The 20,423-nt window shown below is 41.9% G+C and overlaps 1 protein-coding gene across 1 annotated transcript in view; it reads right to left on the bottom strand.

Moving 5' to 3' along the window:
- The window catches only part of trim71 (tripartite motif containing 71, E3 ubiquitin protein ligase), a 44,914-nt gene that overhangs the window by 14,136 nt on the left and 10,355 nt on the right, over nucleotides 1-20,423 (bottom strand). Inside the window, exons 2-3 of the mRNA XM_034095066.2 lie at nucleotides 8,096-8,263; nucleotides 728-862 (exon numbers count right to left, since the gene is read on the bottom strand). Coding sequence (XP_033950957.1) covers nucleotides 728-862; nucleotides 8,096-8,263 — 303 coding nt within the window. The remainder of the gene's footprint in view (nucleotides 1-727; nucleotides 863-8,095; nucleotides 8,264-20,423) is intronic.

Here is a 20,423-nt window from a genome sequence, read left to right as displayed (position 1 = left end):
CTGGTATAATAGCATGCATGTAGCACAACAAAAGGTTTAGGGAGTTGGAGGGGACTCAGGGATGAGGGTTGTTTCTTTCACCCAAAACCCAGCTCCTTCTCTGGGTAACCTTAAACCTGGGGGGCCTTCAGAGGGTTCCTGTTTAACCTTAAGCTACTACAAGGACTTCTTCACCTGCTCAATTGAATACTCTTTATGACTTTAATAAGCAAACAAGATTATCAACATAACATGCGCCTTCAAAGCACACACCTTTATTCTCCCTAACGATGGCTCTACCAGTGTGTACCAGGAGGGTATCAAAGGATATACAATACATTCAAAAAGGGACCATGTTTGGGATTTTGGTCCCTCCAGAGGGACTTTCTCTCCTGAACACCCCCCACCTCCTTTGTCTGCTTCCCTAACATAATGGCATCACTATGTAACACTTCTATTGGCTAGCGCTCAAACACATTGTACGTGATAGGCTAAGGGGCGGGACATCTCTAAGCGGTTGACCAATCACATCACAGCCGACCAACTAACCAATCAGAGCAGACGGGGCTCTGGTTTGAGACAGAGGGTGAACAGAGGTTCTGCAGCACAGGCAGTATGAGAACAACAAAGAGCTTTTTGAACATAATAACATGTCACAGTAGAGGCACAACATAGGAATATGAAACCGAAAACTAGCATGATATGGTCAAGTGAGTTGACGCTGATAAAGATGCGGGCAGCAGCTCACCTTCCACAGTAGTTCACACTCCCTCTCCTCTAAAGCTTTCTTGTGTCGGAGCACGAGGGCCTTCACTTCGGTCTGCACCACCTTGGCTTTGATCTCCACCTGCTCCGCCATGGCCTGGACCTTCTCCATGCTTAGCTGTCGAAACAAAACACAATGATGGAAGGAGAGTTAGCAAGTGTCTCCTTACAGTTTACCTTTTTTATTTCAATTTTCACCTCGGTTATGAAGCTATACCATGACTGATGTCCACCTTTACCAGTCCCAAATGAAACCACACCATCATGTCACAGGGCCAAGTATCTAGATGAGATTTGTGGTAGTCCACGCTTGAAAAATTGTAGTTTCAGTTCCTTGAAGCGGCCCTATTATGCTTTTGGGGGTTTTCCCTTTCCTGTGGTGTGTTATAGAAATGAAACTGGTCTGTAAGGGCTAACATCCCAAGGTATTCCACACTACCCCCCCCTGCCTGAAACCCCTTAATAGTACTCCTTTGTTTACTTCCATTACATAGTGACATCGCTAGAGTTAGGGGAGGGTAATATTGGTATGGTTACACACACAATCAGAAAAATCATTAAAAAAAAACTGGAAAAATATGTGGAAATTAGCAAAGATAGCGTTATCTCTCACTGCAGTGTAACAAAGAAAAGGTGGACGTCTAAAGGCACACCACCTCCTGCTCTGTTTTATTACTCTGGTGAGACACAGATGACACCCAGAAACAGGATGCACAGGACCAGGAAACATTACAAACAGAGGACACTGTACGGGACATCTTTCCTGGCAGGCCCATGCTCTAACACCTGCTCAGCTTTGCGAATTTGTTCCTTTCTCACGTTTGGCGGCTACTTTAGAAGGGAAAGGGAAACAGGGGTCAGGAATAGGAAGTCACTTCCCACTGCACAAAATGATGCTACTTCCTGCTGATTTAACCCAGACTCAATCCTGATATTCAAAGTGAGCATCGTGGGAATCATAAGCACTACATTTGGGACACTATAACGCTCATAATTTATTAATTAATGTTGTGAAAAGTGTCAAAGAAATTGAGAAAAAGTGTCAAGAAATAAAAAATGGCATTGCACATTTGGTACGATTTTTTAGGCTTGATTACATATTTTTTTATCGGAAATGTTATTAACTTAACGTTATTTTAATAATCATACATTTAAATTGTACGATGTAAATTAAAATGATACTCTCAATAGATTAGATAGAGTTTTTATTTTATAGATAGTTCGGTATGTTTGATATTCTATTTTTAAAAACATGCAAATTGCTTTTGGGTATTTTAGGTCCTGAACAAGAATCTCTTTTACTTAATAATGTAGACACTGTTTCTGCATTACCCCAATAAACCCAGGCACTGAAATACAGCTGTGTGGCATGAACTGAAGGTGTAAGCTTTTACCACCCCCAATTTGGGCTTAATGCAAATGTCCCTCTTTGTCTCCCTCCCTCTCCCTGCTGTGTTTTATCTGGCTTTTCCTGTGGCGTTTTCTGGGAGGTCACAGGGTGAGCCGGACCTCACAGGGACGATGGGGAGGTGGGATAAGGCCTCCTTTGTGATATCGGCCGCAGGGATCAGAGGTCCCCCAAACCTCTACAGGTCATGATCTGCCACCTCTGTCTCAAGACACATACCGTCCTCCCCCACTGCTGCCCTGCAGGAACAAAGCCTGGCAGCACGCCTTCTTTCTCTTTCCCCTGGCCATTTGAGGTGGGCAGCTAAATGGTCAAATAAATCCGGCCCCCAGAGAGTGAACAGCAGGGGGGGGACTTTTGGAAGAATCGGGGGAGTTTTATCAATACATGAGGAAAGAGAAAGGGAGGAAACATGAATGCTCCAACACCCTTTTTTCCGGTTAGCTTTGTGTGTTCCTCTAAAATGCAAAATCCCTTCTGTTTTGTCAAGTAATTAATCAATAATAAATGTTCCTATTTTTTCTGATTTGTTTTACTGCAGCTCAGTTTTTCTTTTTATCACTGCTTCTTGTTCTTATGCCCCTTTCACACCAACGCGTTTACAGCTCCGGCTCGGAAAGTACCGGTTTTTGCTGTTCACACCGCAGAGGCGCCGCCTCTTAGCTCCGGAATCCGGTTCACTTCCAGCTCCAAAAAATTGTCGGTCTAGAGCAGGGGTAGCCAACACGGTGCCCGCGGGCACTTAGTCGCCCGCAGGGGCAACGTGAGTCGCCCCGCCGGGCATGTTCTAAAAATAGCTCGCCAAGCAAATCCAAAATTTATAAAATACACAAAACAAAAGGAAATGTAATTAAAAGAATCTACCCTATGCATAAACGAAACCTAAATCATAGCGAACTCTATCTACTTACTACAACTCTATAACACCCCTCCCCCCCACCCCACAATGAATATCGACCAATCACGTTCTTGCTTGATTTGCGGGACCAGCGTTGCAGTCGGGAAGAAAACCAATGTGGCACCTCCCCGCTGATTTTCCTTCTGGCAGAATCTGCACTACACATCAGCCCCATTGAACAGCCTATCATGCCAGCCTATACAACACATGAGGGGCAGAGTTTTACTCTGTGTGTTGTAACTTATATATTTATTGCACTTGACGCACACACACGCATGGCGTAATTTCCACTGGGGACATGTCCCCCGCACTTTTCGAAATCACCTTTGTGTCCCCACTTTACAAATATGTTTATTATTATTTTTTAACGCAAGCCGTCATCGCCACGGAGGAGCACACAGCCTTTGTGAGCGAGCGAGACAGAGAGAGAGAGTGAGCGAGCTAGGGAGGGAGGGAGGGAGAGAGACAGAGAGAAAGAGAGCTAGGGAGAGCACACCTTTATCTATTTAATATAGATAAAGTAAGAAATAATTCCAATGTGTACTATAGGACAGTAAAAAAAACAGTTTAAAAGGGGAGTGGTTAGTAAAATATGCATAAAGAAAAAGAAAGAATGCTAATAGGTAACATAAGATAAGAATAAACAAGTTTAAATGATTTGTTATTGGTTGTGATCATATTCTAAAGATGTTTGGATTATTGAAAATACAGCTCCCTTTCATCTGAGTGTTGAGAGCTGTATCCATCAATTCATGTTGTGCTCAAAGTGCACCAGATTGATGCATTTCACTTCAACATTTAAAAAAAAAATCTTCCATGCATGCTCATGCGGCGGTGAGGACCCCCCTAGAGGAGGTGAGATCCACCCCCAAATAAAAAACGTTACATTAATTAAATTGCAAACATTTTGTTTTAGTAAACACTGCAAACGGGTCCCACAGACCCAAACAGCACACAAAGGTTAAAGGTCAGCATATAATAATGTTAAAATGTGCTAAATATATACACTGCAAAAAACAAAAAAAGAGGAGTAAAAGTAGCCCTCGACTCGTTTTATTTTTTTAAAGTAGCCCTCATCCTAAAAAAGGTTGGTGACCCCTGGTCTAGAGGCAAGAGCTTCGGAGCTAAGAGGCGGCGTGGCTTACGTCTCTCTTACGTCGAGGCAGGGGCAGGGGCGGGATCAACCTCCTGAACAACAACAAAATGCCTGCGTTTTATCCAGTTTGTACACAACGATGGAAAACCGTTCGATGTGAGGGATTTCCGCGCGGTTTGGATTTTATGAAGCAGGCACGTAAACGGTGACGTCATGACGCAGCAGCGGCAGCTCTGGGCGGTGTGAACAGAGCGGGAGCAGAAAAGGGAAACCGGAAAAGCTCCCGCTCGAAGCTAGAAAGGGAAAAGCGCTGGTGTGAAAGCCGCATTAGTGGCTTTGGAACCAAATGGTTACATGTAGTACAAAGTGTGGACTGCTTACTGGATAAGTCTCCTTGAGCAAGGCACACACCCCCCAATTGCTCCCTAGTGGAATAAAACCTCAAATTGTCTCCGACACCCCTCCATAAAAAAATCTATGTGATTGTACATGTGTGTATCTTAACTGTGTGTAAAGAAAAACTGAATTTCCTTGATTAAGTGGCTTCTTCTTCTTCTTCTTCTTCTCTTAATATCCCTCCCTGTCTCAGTGTCTCCATCTCCTTTCTTTGCGTCTTCCTCTCAACATTTCCAGAAAGGCACATCTTGGAACACAAAGAGGGTGAAGCCGACCAATCAAATTGCAGCGTGACGCAACTCTGACCAACTAGGAGGTCACAAGCCTGGGGTCGGAGGTCAGGGAAGATAATGGATGTGGAGTGGGCGGAAATTTCCGACCTCAGGGGACAGAGTGGAGCGTGTGTGTGTGTGCGTGTGTGTATTATCTGGCGTCAGCATTAACTCTCATGTTGACCTGGGCCAAAATAGACAAACGCATGATAAACCAAGGTAATGCCAGATGGTAGGGGGGTTTCTTATGACTCAGCACAGATCCATGTGCTGTTCATTACATACATTATTGGAATTTGTCTCTCATTGGTCAAGATAACGTGTGTGTTGTGGTGTTATCTTTAGCTTTACTAAACATGGCCTAGTGACTGCCATTTAACTAGGCAGTGTTGTGATATGTGGGAATTTGCAGAACACCCAGAGTGACACAAGTATCTGTCCATTAAGGCACAAAGCGAGACCCGATCACACAAAGGTCAAGCTCTGAGGAAGAGATACAGTCCATGCCTACGTGTCACATGACCTTAGTGGAACAGCTAGTATTTCAAGTTTAATAGAAAGGGTCATAACACAACCACACCTCCCAGGCACATTAGACAACGCTAGGGAGTGATCCAGTAATGTTTTAGCTGTGGCTACAACTCATAACTCATTCATATCCACAAACGTAAATAACTTTTATTATCCCCTAACATGAGGTCAAAATGTATCCAATAGCAACCACCTCCATATACCTTGAGTTTTGGGCTTACTAGAAAATGTAAGCAGCATGCTAGCTTGCTACACTAAGCTAGTGAGCATGGCTGGAACAGCTAAAAATTAGCATGTTAGCACACTTTCATGTTTAGCTGAGACTACTTCTGTGCCTGAATACAGCGGCTAAACTGGCAGTTGTAGAAATTACTGTAGAAATCCAATTGCTTATCAAAATTGTTGGTAATTCGTGTTATTTCAAACAACTAATCATGTACGTTTTTTTTTTAATCGTCATTTAAAAACACAACAAGGTGTAAATTAGAGCACATAAAGGGTTTGAGATTTGGTTATAAACAACCACGTTTCTTGATGTGAATTGAATTTTTTATAGCATATTTTTATATATGTGTTCAGGTTGGGATTCTCTAAAACATCAAACCTTTTGAGGTTAATCTTCCCGTTTCCTTAACGTTCTTTATCATGTTTAACTGTGATAGGCACACCCTAACCCCAGGGATGGCTAAGTATTTAATATTGAACACTAATAATCTATGTTTTTTTTTTTTTTTTTTTTTTTTTATAATTCTATTGTCAGTCTTGCAACTTTACTAAAAAAAGTGTCGAACAGCAAAGAGGATCAGCACTGTTTAGGCAAATATCAAACTGTTACGGAAACCTCTCACCCTTTCTTCACTTATTATGTCACTGTATGGATTGGAAACAACGGGGGGTCTAGGAGGCTGCCACCCAATCTATAATTACGTAATTGTAGGCAGGGTGTGTGTGTGTGTGTGTGTGTGTGTGTGTGTGTGTGTGTGTGTGTGTGTGTGTGTGTGCGCGTGTGTGTGTGAGAGAGGAAGAGGGGGAGGGGGGAGGAGTGGATGGGTGAGTGCCTGAAAAGGGGGTAGGGCAAAGTGTTCCTTTCTCAGAAATCCTTTAAATACCTCATCTACCCTCCCCCATCCTCCTCTCCGTTCCTCCACCCCTGTGACCTCCAGCCCTGCCCCCGCCAGACCTCACCCCATGTGACCCACCCCCTTTCAGGGCCAGCTGGACACCTCTAACCCCAGGCGTCCCAGCAGCCCCTGCACTGGTCAAACTCGCAAACGCATTCAGGCTGATCATCTGTGCAGAGCGACGCTGGAAACACACAGCTGCTCTCCGCGGCGTCTCCAGGAGATGGATGAGTTTGGGTTTGTGCGGCTTGACCTTTACAAGGATTGTCTTTTTGTCAGACCTTGAAGAAATCATGCAGATGAGCTTCCCGCAGCTAAAGACTTAAATTAGGTTGGCCTTTTTGAATCCGGTGGAGAGATTCAAGCAGGTTTTCTTTTGAACCAATTATAAGGACATCTGGTTGTGTTGTCCTGAATTTATATTCCGTTTTTACACACTTTTATTCAGACAAAATCTGATATTAGGCCTATACCTATATTCTGATATGAGGATGAATACCGTCTTAGATTTTGGTTTTTCCTGCTTTAAAAAGGTTGCTTTACAGTGAATGGATGTCATTTTCTGAATTTACTTAACTGTTCGAGCTATCACATTATTAACCTTTGCTCACTAAGAAATAAATCAACATTAGTTGAAATATTAAAATATTTTATCAACCCTACAATACTGTCACAATATTGAAAAAAAAAATAGTAATATGGTTTTCTTTATGTCCCCCAGCTCTAGCACAACACCAAGTATTATTTTATGCAGCTTTTATGTTTCCCTCAAGACTGCTGCATAAGTTCAAGCTTTTACAGTAGGAGTAAACAAAAGTAATAACTGAAGGATATTGTATGTTTTAACCCTCCTGTTGTCTTCAGGTCAAATCTGACCGATTTACTACTTTCATCAATCATACGTTGGGGGGGACATATGCGAATGGAACGAATGGCTTGATTCTGGGAGCGAGAGAGAAGTCGAGAGAGAGAGAGGAGAGATAGCGAGATGCGATAGAGAAGCGAGAGAGAGAGAGCGATGCTCGCTCGAGAGAGAGAGAGAGAGCTATCTCTCTACGTTCTAGAGAGTAGAGACAGAGAGAGCGATCTCGAGGACTCTCCTCTCTCTCTCTCTTCATCTGCTATACAGTCTATCTCATCCGTATCTCTCTCTCGTCTCTCTCTCTTATCTATCTATCTCTCCTCTCTCTCCTATCTCTCTCTCTCTCCTCTCTCTTCTACTCTCTCTCCTCCTCTCTCTATCTCTCTCTCTCTCTCTCTCTCTCGACGTGTGTGTGTCCTTATGTGCCCAATTCCCCCCCACCATGTGAATCACACCTGGCACACAAACACACAGAACAATTTGACACATTTCCCCGCTCTTATGTGCCCATCCCCCCACATGGATCACACCTCGCACACGCAATACATGTTCAGTGTCTATTCTTTGTTTTTCATGTATACCAGTACAATACAATACAATATTTATAGTTTGAAAATGTGGTGATGATTAATGGTTTTTGTGTAAATGTAATAGCAGTTAAAACAGGACCGGTCAAATTTGACCGCGAATACCAAAGTAAGGGGGGGACACGAAGACAATAGGAGGGTTAATCCCTTTGAAAGTGTCTGTCCTGGTTCATGTCTCACCTGCACAGCCTGGCGTCCCTGCTGGGCGTCTGACAGCAGCTGGATGGTGATGGACCTGCAGTCCTGTACGGCGTCCTGTAGATAAACGAAGGTATGGCCCATGTGACGGCCCACACTGCACTCCCGACAGATAGGCACCGAGCAGGTTTCACAGAAGAACAGAAACACCTGGGAGAACAGGGAGACAGACAAATCAGCTTTTTGTTCCCAATTAAACAGCAAAAGAGAAATCCTGGGACTTCATATAAGACAACGATCAAAGCTATACTCATAAATTGACAAGCTTACTCATTTAAAAATGTTAAATGCATGAACAACCGACTAATCATTTGGAATACTCTCATTGTTGTTCAGATAGACCCTCAAGAAGTCCTTAAAGGTGCACTATTCTGCTCATTTTTAGGATCATATTTGTATGTTGTGCCTCTACTATGACATGTTCAAAAAGTGCTTGAGACTGACCGATCATTTTTAAATATTCACATTATCCCTCAGATTTTCATTTGTATATGGATGCCTAATTTAATGACATTTCTATTACGTTACTTACTATTTATAAACATTTAAAGATCTTCATGTTTAAATAATGTAAGGCCAAAAAGTCCCCGTCTATTGAAAAATATACTTTAATTAAGTGTAAATTAATGACACACACACACATACCATGTATACATCACTTCAGGGGACATTACATTAACTTACATGCATTTCCTGGAGACTTATCCTAACCAACACATGCCTAACCCTTAACTAAGTCTTCAATGCTAGACCACACACACACACACACACACACACACACACACACACACACACACACACACACACACACACACACACACACACACACACACACACACACACACACACACACACACACACACACACACACACACACACACACACACACACCACACACACACACACACACACACACACACACACACACACACACACACACACACACACACACACACACACACACACACACACACACACACACACACACACACACACACACACACACACACACACACACACACACACACACACACACACACACACACACACACACAATGAGAAAAGCCCATGAATGATGAGCAAGTCATCCATATGCATGTGTTAGCAGGGAGGCTCCATCGGCAGCAGCACCCCAGAGAGTTTCTCTTTTTTCTCAAACACAGAGGGACTACAATACTCATTCTGAACAAACTCCCAACAGCTGTGGAGGAGGGTCATTAAGGGATGTCACCTAATTCAAAGTATGTAATACTGTCAATGCATGCAACAGTCTAATACCTGCATTACATGTGATTAATGCTTGAAAGCATTCTGTTCTTTGTAAATGTATTATTTCTTAATAACATGCATTTTTTTAATGTTGAATAATAGACCTTTGAAAACCATGTTATACTATTAAGTAAAAATCACTCTAACAGCTGAATATTGACTTTATTGGGATGGTTTACAATCAACACTGATTCCAAGGAGAAATGACTTTGCAGTGTTCATGGTTAAATGGTTAAAGTTCTAATTGGCTGTGATGGAAACATGACACCTGGGTTGACACGCTCATTTTCTACACAAGTGATACATAAAAGGAAATCATTAAGGATGAAGACAATAATTATACTTTCTTAACGTTCATTTATCTCTAGAGATGTCCCGATCCGATCACGTGATCGGGGATCGGAGCCGATCACGTGATTTTCAAAAAAATCGGGGATCGGGATTTTTTTAATAAATTTTTTTATAAAATATTTTTATTTAATGTTACAAAACAAAAATGACCATGTTCACGTCTTAAAGTCATCCTGAGGACTTAGTTTTAGTTTAAAATTACACAACATCATGTATGTGTTGCTTTCTTTGGGCTTGTTTTCATAGACCTGGTTGCTTATTTCTCTGAAATCTGGCAACAGAGTGGGCGCAGTGTCTAATAGTAGCAGTAAGCTAACAAGAGGCTACGTTCAGCTGGTGACTCGGGAGTTGGGACAGAGAAATGTCAGGAGTTTGGAAGTATTATAAAATTGAAAGCGAAGGCAGTGTAACAGCCAGATGCAATGTTTGCAAGGCAGAGGTTCTGCGTGGTGGAAAGAACAGAGCTACGTTCAACACGACCAATCTAATACGCTACCTGAGAAACAAACACCAACAACAACACGGCGAGTACACAGCGGCCACTCAGGTAACGGCACTAAAACAACCGACACTTTCAGAGACTTTTCAAAGGAAAGAGAATCTGCCCCAGAACAGTGACAAGGCCAACACAATAACAGCCAAGATAGCTGAATTCATCGCGTTGGATGACCAGCCGTTATCGGTTACCTTTTTTTTCTCTTAATGTATTGCATAAAGATCGGATCGGGAAAAATCGGTATCGGCAGATTGTCAAAATCAAATGATCGGAATCGGATCGGGAGCAAAAAAAGGTGATCGGGACATCCCTATTTATCTCTTCTTCAAAGCTAGACATTTAGGCCACGTCCACGCGGAGCCGAAAACTAAAAACAAACTGAGGTCGATATCAAAAAAGTATTCCGTCCACACGGAATCTGCACCAGAAACGTGTCCGTCCAAACGAGACCGCTCAACCCGCTGGAGACGCTGTAGTACATATGCCGGGCCTGTAAGTGGCGCTGTACTTCCGCCACAAAATACACTAAAAGCAGCGAATAAGACCCCCCGAGCATGGTTGCCATGGTTGCCCTGTTTATTCTCCGCGGTGGATTTAGCAACATGTAGTTCAGGTAGTTCTCTATGTCCACGTGCTGCTGATGGTTGTGGTAGAGGAGCTGTAGATGTTGCACTAACATCTGTGGCATGGCCAGTAGCATCTGGAGCACGAAAGAAACCCTGTGATCCGCTATTGTTGTTGTTGTTGGCAAAACACATCAGCGGTGACGTGGGGGTGAGCAGCAGAGATGGGTCTATGGCGTCATCGTTATCAGGAAATGATCGTATACACGGAGCCGTTTGGCCCCCCAGAGCGTTTCGTCCGCAGATATAACCACCTTGGGAGCCGTTACCGTTTTCGTCATCAGCGTTTCCGTGTCGGCCTCGTGTGGACGAACCGTCTATACGATAGGGAACTGCAGCGGATACAACCCGTTTCGTCGCCGTGTGGACGGGGCCTTAGTCACACAGTGATTTTACTGCGCTGATCATCATGAACCCACTTAATTTGAACTTTACAGAAACACAATAAAACTAATTTAATCCATCTTTATTACTCCTTCACTGTGCCAACAATCACCAACTCTGATTTAAAAGTTTGAAAAATAAACGGAATAAGTACAAATATATTAAAAAAGAGGCCAATGCTACATTTTCACTGGCTTCCACCATTGTTTACCAATCCTGGTTCCAGAGGCCTGTACTACGAAGCAGGATTTTCGCTTAGCGGGCTAACTTCAGGGAAAACTCGGGGTTTCCGGTCCTACGACGCTGGTTCTCTTTTTAGCGGGCTAGATCTCCATGGTAACTTATGCTGTGCTGCTAACCTGGTCGGGACCAGGTTAGGATGCAGGCTAAGAGATCAACTCAGTGAAAGCACTGCCTGCTGACCAATCAGAGCTCAGTGTGCGGAGTTTAAAGCGATCAAGTCATATTACAGGAGAAAGGAAATACAGTTTAAACTGCCGTTGCAGGAAAGACGGCCGGCAAAAATCACCGACTGTGTGAACGTGAAAATTAATAGAATATCACCTCCCATCTTCAGAGCAATCTAACTATTATAACATTAGTGTTAAGAAAGCTTAATTAAATATCTGCCACAACATAAGTAACCGGATCAAAGTAACATTACGTACAGTCCACGGCATATCACATCATAATGTATCATATATTTCCTTATCTGAGTCAGCTTCTTGAGCCGTAGCCTATATTAGACCCTCCAGAAAAACGCGATTCTGCAATCGCAGAATTTTCCGCATAATCAGCAAAATGGCGCAGATTTTTAAAAAGCCGCATATTTATCAAAAGGCCGCATAATCCCCGCATTTTTCCACACAAAGTTGAAAAAAAAAGTTAACTCATCTTGACGTGAAGTGATGATGATGCACGACGTCATCAGCTCGCGCATCACAGAAGGTAAACAACACCGTAGAGTGAACGTGTGGAGCTCACACGATGAAAAATCGAATCCATCTCATTTACCGACGAACATTTCTGCTAAAGATCGGGCAAAGCAGTACCCCGATGTCTTGCATGAAAGTGGGGGGAAACTATTCTGCACCCCGTGCAACTGTGTTGGAGCATAATAGAACATCGACGGTGACGACCCACTTTGATTCATTCAAAGATTCGAAAATGCTTTCTGCTGCTGCGGACAAGAAAGCCAAACAACTCACGTTCACCGAGGCATCAACCTCCAAAACCCTTTCGAGGGCTACAAGAAACGAGGTGAGAAGCCTACAAGAAACGAGGTGAGAAGCCTACAAGAAACGAGGTGAGAAGCCTACAAGAAACGAGGTGAGAAGCCTACAAGAAACGAGGTGAGAAGCCTACAAGAAACGAGGTGAGAAGCCTACAAGATTGAAGCTGGTCAGATAACGAACGAGTAAATGAAAACAGAATGAGGCGGAGAAGTAAGTGTGTGTGTGTGTGTGTGTGTGTGTGTGTGTGTGTGTGTGTGTGTGTGTGAGAGAGTGAGTGAGTGTGATTAAAATAGCCCAATTGCTTTTACAATAAATAAACATTGAATGTGTTTAATTTAATAGTAAAGGAGTTTAACGTTAGTGGCAGGTTGTGTGTGAGAGAGAATAAATAAATAAGACAGCCCAATATTTATTTTTTCCGCATATTTCCGCATATTTTGCAACTTCCCGCAATTTCACCGCATAAAATCACATAAAACCCCGCATGTTTGATCGCATAATCAAGGATTTTAGCCCGCGTTTTTCTGGAGGGTCTACTATATGGCCGTGCAACACTTAGGCCTACAGTGTCACATACTGTATGGAGAAGTATTATTTTAAGCAACACATTAAGTTGACGAAACACTCGAGTCAAATGTAATTAAAGTCAGATCGTGTTTTAGACGGGGCAGTGATATCATAAACCTGTTAATGTACGCATTCAAACACTTGTTCTTTTACCAGCTGTATTCACCTTGCAGGTGCAGCTATGTGGCTTTTATCCTGGATAAAGTGTTTAAGTCATGGATGTTTAAAGTTTAACTTCTTCATTTTTGACTAGTATTAAAGTTCACTTTTCATTCAGGAAGTATGACGCTGCGCTGTCAGTACGCTTCTCCATGTTTGTGATTGGTCGAATGCTCCAGATACCACCCCTTTCATGTGAACGCGCACCTAACTAGATAGGACACGGCTGGCTTGAGCGATCCACTTGATAACCAGCGTTGTAGGACCGCTTAGCGAGAGCGCGTATGTTTTGGATTAGGCCAACCGGCTAACTCAAATATCCAGGTTAGGTTGAACCAGCTTCGTAGTACAGGCCTCTGGTCCATAAAGAAGCGTCTGTGACACGCCAAAATGAAAAGAAACCGCAAAAAAACAAGCGTGGAGAAAATACAGTTCAAAATCAACTTTCCCAATTGTTAAACCAACACATGAGGTTTATTTCACTGGGAAAGGGTGTTATGCTGGCAGGTATGCTTCGATTTGGTATATAATACGCATGACAGGTGAAGTAAAAGCATCCCTGATCATACTTGAGAAAAAAGCCCCATGGGATCAGAAGGCAAGATGTCATTTAACCTTTGTTCCTAAAACCTAAGCTTTGATCTGAACCCCTTGTCTGAATGTTGATTGTTTGTAATGGAAGGCTAATTAAATATGCAGTAGCCATCATATCCCAAAGAGACACCAGATGAATGGCCTCCAATGGCAGGAGACCTGAGTGGATGGGGAGGGGCCGGCAATCAATCCATCAATAATGGCTGTTCCCCCAGGGACGCAGCATAATCTAATGACACACACAAACACTCACCCTTCTTCCAACTTCCTCCTCCTTTCTGCCTTAAACTCTTCTTCAGTCCTTTTCTTGCCTGTCTCTCTTTCTGCTGTCCTACACTTCAGTCTCTGCACCGCTCTGTCACTGAATGTTCTCCCCCGTGAGTCCCATCCTAACCCAACCCCCCTCACCACATTGCCATCTCCTAAATTCCAAGGGGACGGCACACACAAAAGCCAGGAATGCAGCTGGGCTCCAGAGTGGAGGAGGAAAGTGGAGATGACGGACACCGGGCTGATGGGGATGAGGGACAGGCAGATTGATGGGGACGAGGGAGGGATTCTGGTGACCCAAAATATCTTCAGGACAGAGATCTGCAGCTAATCAAAGGAAGCTGTGCCAATATTGCCGATTACGTGAAGAGTAATATCTAATGATTGTATCCCTCTACTGTTGCTTATTGGCCAACTGAAAGCTGCAGCTCCCACAAAACCCTCAACGCTGACGCTTGTTGTTTTGCTAACATCAGATCACAGTCAAAAAGTCTTACTGGTAATGATTTGTTTCTTTAGCGAAGATAGACAAGATAGGATTACTTTGTGTTTAAATCAATTGTTTTAATACCATCAAACGAAGTCCCCACACCTGATTTCATCAATGCTCTTGATCGTCTCTTGTATTAAAACCATCTCCATCCCAGAATATATTTCATATCCTAAAAGAGGTTTCCCTTTCTCGACCTGGAAGTTCTTTATTTTGTTCCTCCTTTAAAAGGCTTTTTGGAGAGTTGTTTGAAGACCCAAGGCTCTGAGGACAGAAGGTGTTCGATTGTAAAGCCCCTTGAGGCAAAATTGTAAATTTGGGCTATATAACTCAAATTGACTTTGGAATGCTAATCAGGTCTTATACAGCCTGCCACAGAACAGAGGAGCAGGATGTGTGCAATATAATATGCTAATTTACTTTTATGGATGTTCAAAAGGTCCTCGGCCTCCCCCATATAGTGGTTAAATCCCCCATTTATGCTGGTGGGAAATCTTAGAAGTCTAATGTGGAAAAACCTTTTACCGGCATTTTCCCAATAACCAAAAAAACCTGTTTCCTGTTCCTCCCATTAACAAAATAAGACGGTTTACATGTTTTAATTTCCCCATCTAAAGTCTCAAATGTGCAACCGTAATGTTGTATTTTAAATCTTGGTTATACAGCTTCTTCATGTAGACAAATTCAACCTGGGCTAAAAAGGGTGGAGAAATTAGAAACAAATCTGATCTAAAAGAATCTTAGCTGTGTTTATGTTTGCTTTCAGTTGGATTTGCGTTCATGTATTCACTTGTTTGTGCATTGTTTAATGAAGGTGTTTACAGGATGGTTTCACTGGACTACTTTGAATGCTCTTGTGATTACCAAATGATTGTAAAATATAGAACAATCACTACATTCGTTTGTTGCAGAGATTATAATATGGTCTTCCTCTTGCAAAACATAAAGTGCTTTAATTTTGTATAAGGAATAGCAGATTCTGAAAGCAAACACAATTAAACCATACATTCAACATTCAACACACAAAACATAAAATAAAAAACTGACCATTTTCATTCGATTTTATATGGACCATTCAAAACAATCTACAATATCTCATGATTGTATTATCTCATGTTAACAGTAACCATTTGTGATTTTGTGTAAGTGGAGAAATAGCCAAATGAAAAACAACACAAAACACTGGAGTCCTATTTCAGGAAATAGATCCTGCAACAGGCTTTTGATGACGCTCATGAGCCATAAACAGCTCCTCAAGATGAAACACACACACACACAAACACAAACACGGTCATATATTACATAACACACAGCCTCTTGGAATGCCTGTCAATATTATCGACTCGCTCAGGATACTGCGTCTTCCCAGAGGTCTTCATGAGGAGGAAGCTGCTGTTCCCCTATCTAGCGCTTGCCTCTTTCTGACACCCATCCTTCACAAGCTTTGAGTATATTTAAACTGAGAGACTAAAATGCACAACGCGCACAAGCCGAATTCTCCAGACGCCAGGAAAAGCAGCGTCTCCGTTACACACATGGTACTTGAGCAGAACAGGAATTTCACAGCCAGGGCCTGCACTGGATACGCCGGATAGGATACCTCCACTCACACGAGCAAGAACACACACCAGAAACTCCCAGAGTGCATGTGAAAAACAACTCCAGAAAGACGTGAAATATAGGCGTGGTGTCATGCTAACAACGTTGTAAATTCCTCAGAGAACACCCTAGAGGGGCGGCTGAGGTGACTCACCTACAGAAAGTATCTCTGTTACACAAAAACTAGATGCACGCTAGGGCTGCTCAATTAATCGTATTTTAAATCGCATTTACGATTATGGCTTGCACCGATTATGAAAACAACGTAATCGAAATTAAAAAAATTAAATTGGTTTTTCAGTTGAATTTTACTTAAAGTTCAGGGTAATCAACTGTTAAAAACATACTGTTCACATTTTTTCTCCCCAATAAATTGATGTTGTCAAAGAAAATGGACAATCGTTTAAAAAAATCGTGATATCAATTATTGACCCACATAATCGAGATTATGAGTTTTGCCATAATCGAGCAGCCATAACAACGCTCTGACAAAATACTAGTTTTTTTTACTTTGGTGCATGCATGTCCAACTTGATGAATTATTTGTTCAGAAGAGACATGAGTTAAGTCAAAAGCAAGTGTCATTTGAAAGCATCGGCTCATGTATCACTTGTATATAGACTACTTCTATTCTATTTTATTGTATTTACTATTACTATTACTATTTTATCCGTTTTATTGTGTTGCACTGTTGGAGGAGCCTGGGACCTAAGACTGTCATCAACATAGCTACACTGTAGCTATGTACGAATGACAATAAAAGCCTTGAATCTTGAATGTAAAAAATAAAAGTGTGTTGACGTGTAATATCAAAACAAACCAAACGGAGCAACAAAGTGAGAAGTGCCGTTTGCTGTTGGGGAGCGGCTGAACATGTGATCAGCTGTGAGCTCTGAGCAGGGGCTCGACAGGGGAAGTGAGTTATTGTATTTCATTAGTGACCGGATGTTTCCCTCTCTGCCCATTACGCTGCTCATTCACATCATACAGTTTTTATTTATTCTTTATCTTTATTTATTCTTAGCTCTAGCTTGTTTTTGATACCACCTTATTTGATGTAACTGGTTGATTATTCAATTAAAAAACAATCTAGAATTTTTGTATTCAGTTTTCAGATTTGCTAAACTCTGTTTTATTTTCATTGTAAATGTTATATCTTTGGATTTTTGGAATCAAATAAATGTGTGGAAGTCTCCTTCGGTATTAGGAAATTATATCAGTTCCTTGCATTTATTGGAGTCAACATGTAGGTTATTTCCCCCCCAAAAAGACTAATTTAAATACTATACAGACAACAAATGCAGATAAACAAATGCTGCCAGTGCATTACTCCTGACAAATGAGTCATGCATTAGTAATTGCAGTCATTTATATCATCTAAAGACCAAAGTAAAAGTGTAGATAAGGGATGAAAAATGAATTTGAAGGATAACTACAAATTAGCAGACTCCACAAAGCGCAGACATAATTAAATATAAACAATCCAGGAGCCAGAGGGCATCACAATAGACTAACAGAGCTCGTTTACAACAAAATATATGCCAGGGGAAGACGTATGGGGAAGACCCACCCTACAGTGAAATGTCGTAAATGGCCCATGCCCCCCTGGGAAAGCAGGTTGAGTACCCCTGCTGTAATGGGGATGACAGTATCACACCAAGCTCTTGATTGTCGAGAGCACAACACTGAAGTTGTGAGGGAAAAACAACGTTGGAGTACGTGCATGACGGCCAATCCTCTGCTCACACTGTAGGGAGGAGGACCGGCCCCTCTCCCCCCTCCATTTGGAGGAACTGGGAACTGGGGGAGAGGGCACGATCTCAGCCAGCCAGTAGGATCGCCCCGTGCAGCCGAGTGGGGGGAGGGGACGAGGGCCATGTAATGTCACACTGCGGTGCCAGATAAACCAGAGCTGCTCTGAAGCATGCTCAGAAAACATACAGAACCCCCCTCTGACAGGGAGACGCTCGGAAAATCTGCAACAGTCCAAAGGCCCCAGACACTCCAAAGACACGATTACATTAACGCACACTATGCAAACAATACCTTTATTTATTTCATTTGAGGCTTTTTTCATTTTAGCCAGCTCAGCACTACCCTCTGAATATTTTTGGCACATGTGTACACAAGCTACCTCTCTTTATTACTGCATAACTTTCCACAACAATACTTCACATATTTTATTATTTTGACTATTTTGCATTAGTATACAGTACGTAGATTTTTGGTATATCTATATTTAATGTAAAAATGTTCCTTTATCTTAACATCATAAGAGTTTTTTATAGATAGTCTTATATTTTGGCTGTTTTTCCTAAAATCCATCTTTAACTGTGTTTATGTTTGCACCATATACACCACGTGAAATTCCTCGTATGTGTAAACCTACACATTCCTTTTCTCAACTGTTTCCATCTTACTCCAAAAATGCATTTTACAGATGCTTTATGACACACATTATTATAACTTCATGTACACAAGCTTCTGAAATCAAACACACGTGCCACTTCAGAAAGATAATACCGTTAGTGGTCCATACTATAGATGTGAGCTCATTTTTAAAGATGAGATCACACTCAGCTCTTTTCCTTTGGGGTTTTATTTTTCCAGTAGCAGTGTGCAGGGGCTCAGGTTAGGGGGGTTTGATATGTAAAGAAACTGTTAGACAAATATTATTTTAACCAAGAGAGACAAATGTCTGCTCAATGCCACTGGGGAGGGATGTTCTGAATGGTTATTCTTACAAGTACAAATACGGCCTGCATACTTCAAATATAGACCTAGTTTTATGATATAGGAGTTTAACTGCGGACTGTTTACACACGCATAACATACACAGAAGAGACATCTATTAATATGTTGACTGATTTAAGTGTTTAGCCGCTTTTGACACTTAAATAACATGTTTTTCCTGGTGACAAACGGACACATTGTGTGTAAAACTCAGTATTTATCATACTTCTAGATTTGTTTGTCCCTTTAAATAAGCTTTTATTTAAGATACATTATTACATCTAGTTGTCACTGAGCTTGAAATGCACTTTTTACAGCGACATGTACAATTTGCCCTGGTAGGTGTCCTGGACAACAGCAACACGAGAAAATATATATATTTTTTTTTTTTGTCAATACTTGAAAATGATGAGTAATTTAAAAATCAGTAAATCCATTTCTTTTTATGGTCAAAGATCTAGGTCATAAACTTCGTAATCCTTTCCGTTTAGAGTTGAAGTCAGGTAGTGTCATGAGTAACAACAAAAGGCCTCATTACAGACAAAAGGCTGGGGTCAGGATGCCTTAAGCAAACACAAAAATAGAAAAGAAAACATAGGCAGTAAATATGGCGTGAAGCGTTTCCTGCAAAGCAAAACACAACAAACCAGCGACTTTCCTCTGAATGATTTTGCAGAATCAACGTTAATTATATCTTACTTTTATATTGTTTTAGCTGTATTGGCCCTTAATAGTGCATATTTGACAGATAGTCTTCAGAAATATACATCTCACTGTCATTGTGTACAGTGGGGCAAAAAGTATTTAGTCAGCCACCAATTGTGCAAGTTCTCCCACTTAAAAAGATGAGAGGCCTGTAGTTTTCATCCTAGGTACACTTCAACTATGAGACAGAATGGGGGGAAAGAATCCAGGAAATCCCATTGTAGGATTTTTAATGAATTCATTGGTAAATTCCTCGGTAAAATAAGTATTTGGTCACCGACAAACAAACAAGATTTCTAGCTCTCACAGACCTGTAACTTCTTCTTTAAGAGCCTCCTCTGTCCTCCACTTGTTAACTGTATTAATGGCACCTGTTTGAACTCGTTATCAGTATAAAAGACACCTGTCCACAACCTCAAACAGTCACACTCCAAACTCCACTATGACCAAGACCAAAGAGCTGTCAAAGGACACCAGAAACACAATTGTAGACCTGCACCAGGCTGGGAAGACTGGATCTGCAATAGGTAAGCAGCTTGGTGTGAAGAAATCAACTGTGGGAGCAATTATTAGAAAATGGAAGACATACAAGACCACTGATAATCTCCCTCGATTTGGGGCTCCACGCAAGATCTCACCCCGTGGGGTCAAAATGATCACAAGAACGGTGAGCAAAAATCCCAGAACCACACGGGGGGACCTAGCCAATGACCTGCAGAGAGCTGGGACCAAAGTAACGCACTACGCCGCCAGGGACTCAAATCCTGCAGTGCCAGACGTGTCCCCCTGCTTAAGCCAGTACATGTCCAGGCCCGTCTGAAGTTTGCTAGAGAGC

This window comes from Pseudochaenichthys georgianus, chromosome 11 (genome assembly GCF_902827115.2).
Source record: "Pseudochaenichthys georgianus chromosome 11, fPseGeo1.2, whole genome shotgun sequence".
In the NCBI taxonomy this organism is placed as follows: Eukaryota; Metazoa; Chordata; class Actinopteri; order Perciformes; family Channichthyidae; genus Pseudochaenichthys; species Pseudochaenichthys georgianus.
This window is presented reverse-complemented; position numbering and strand designations above follow the sequence as displayed.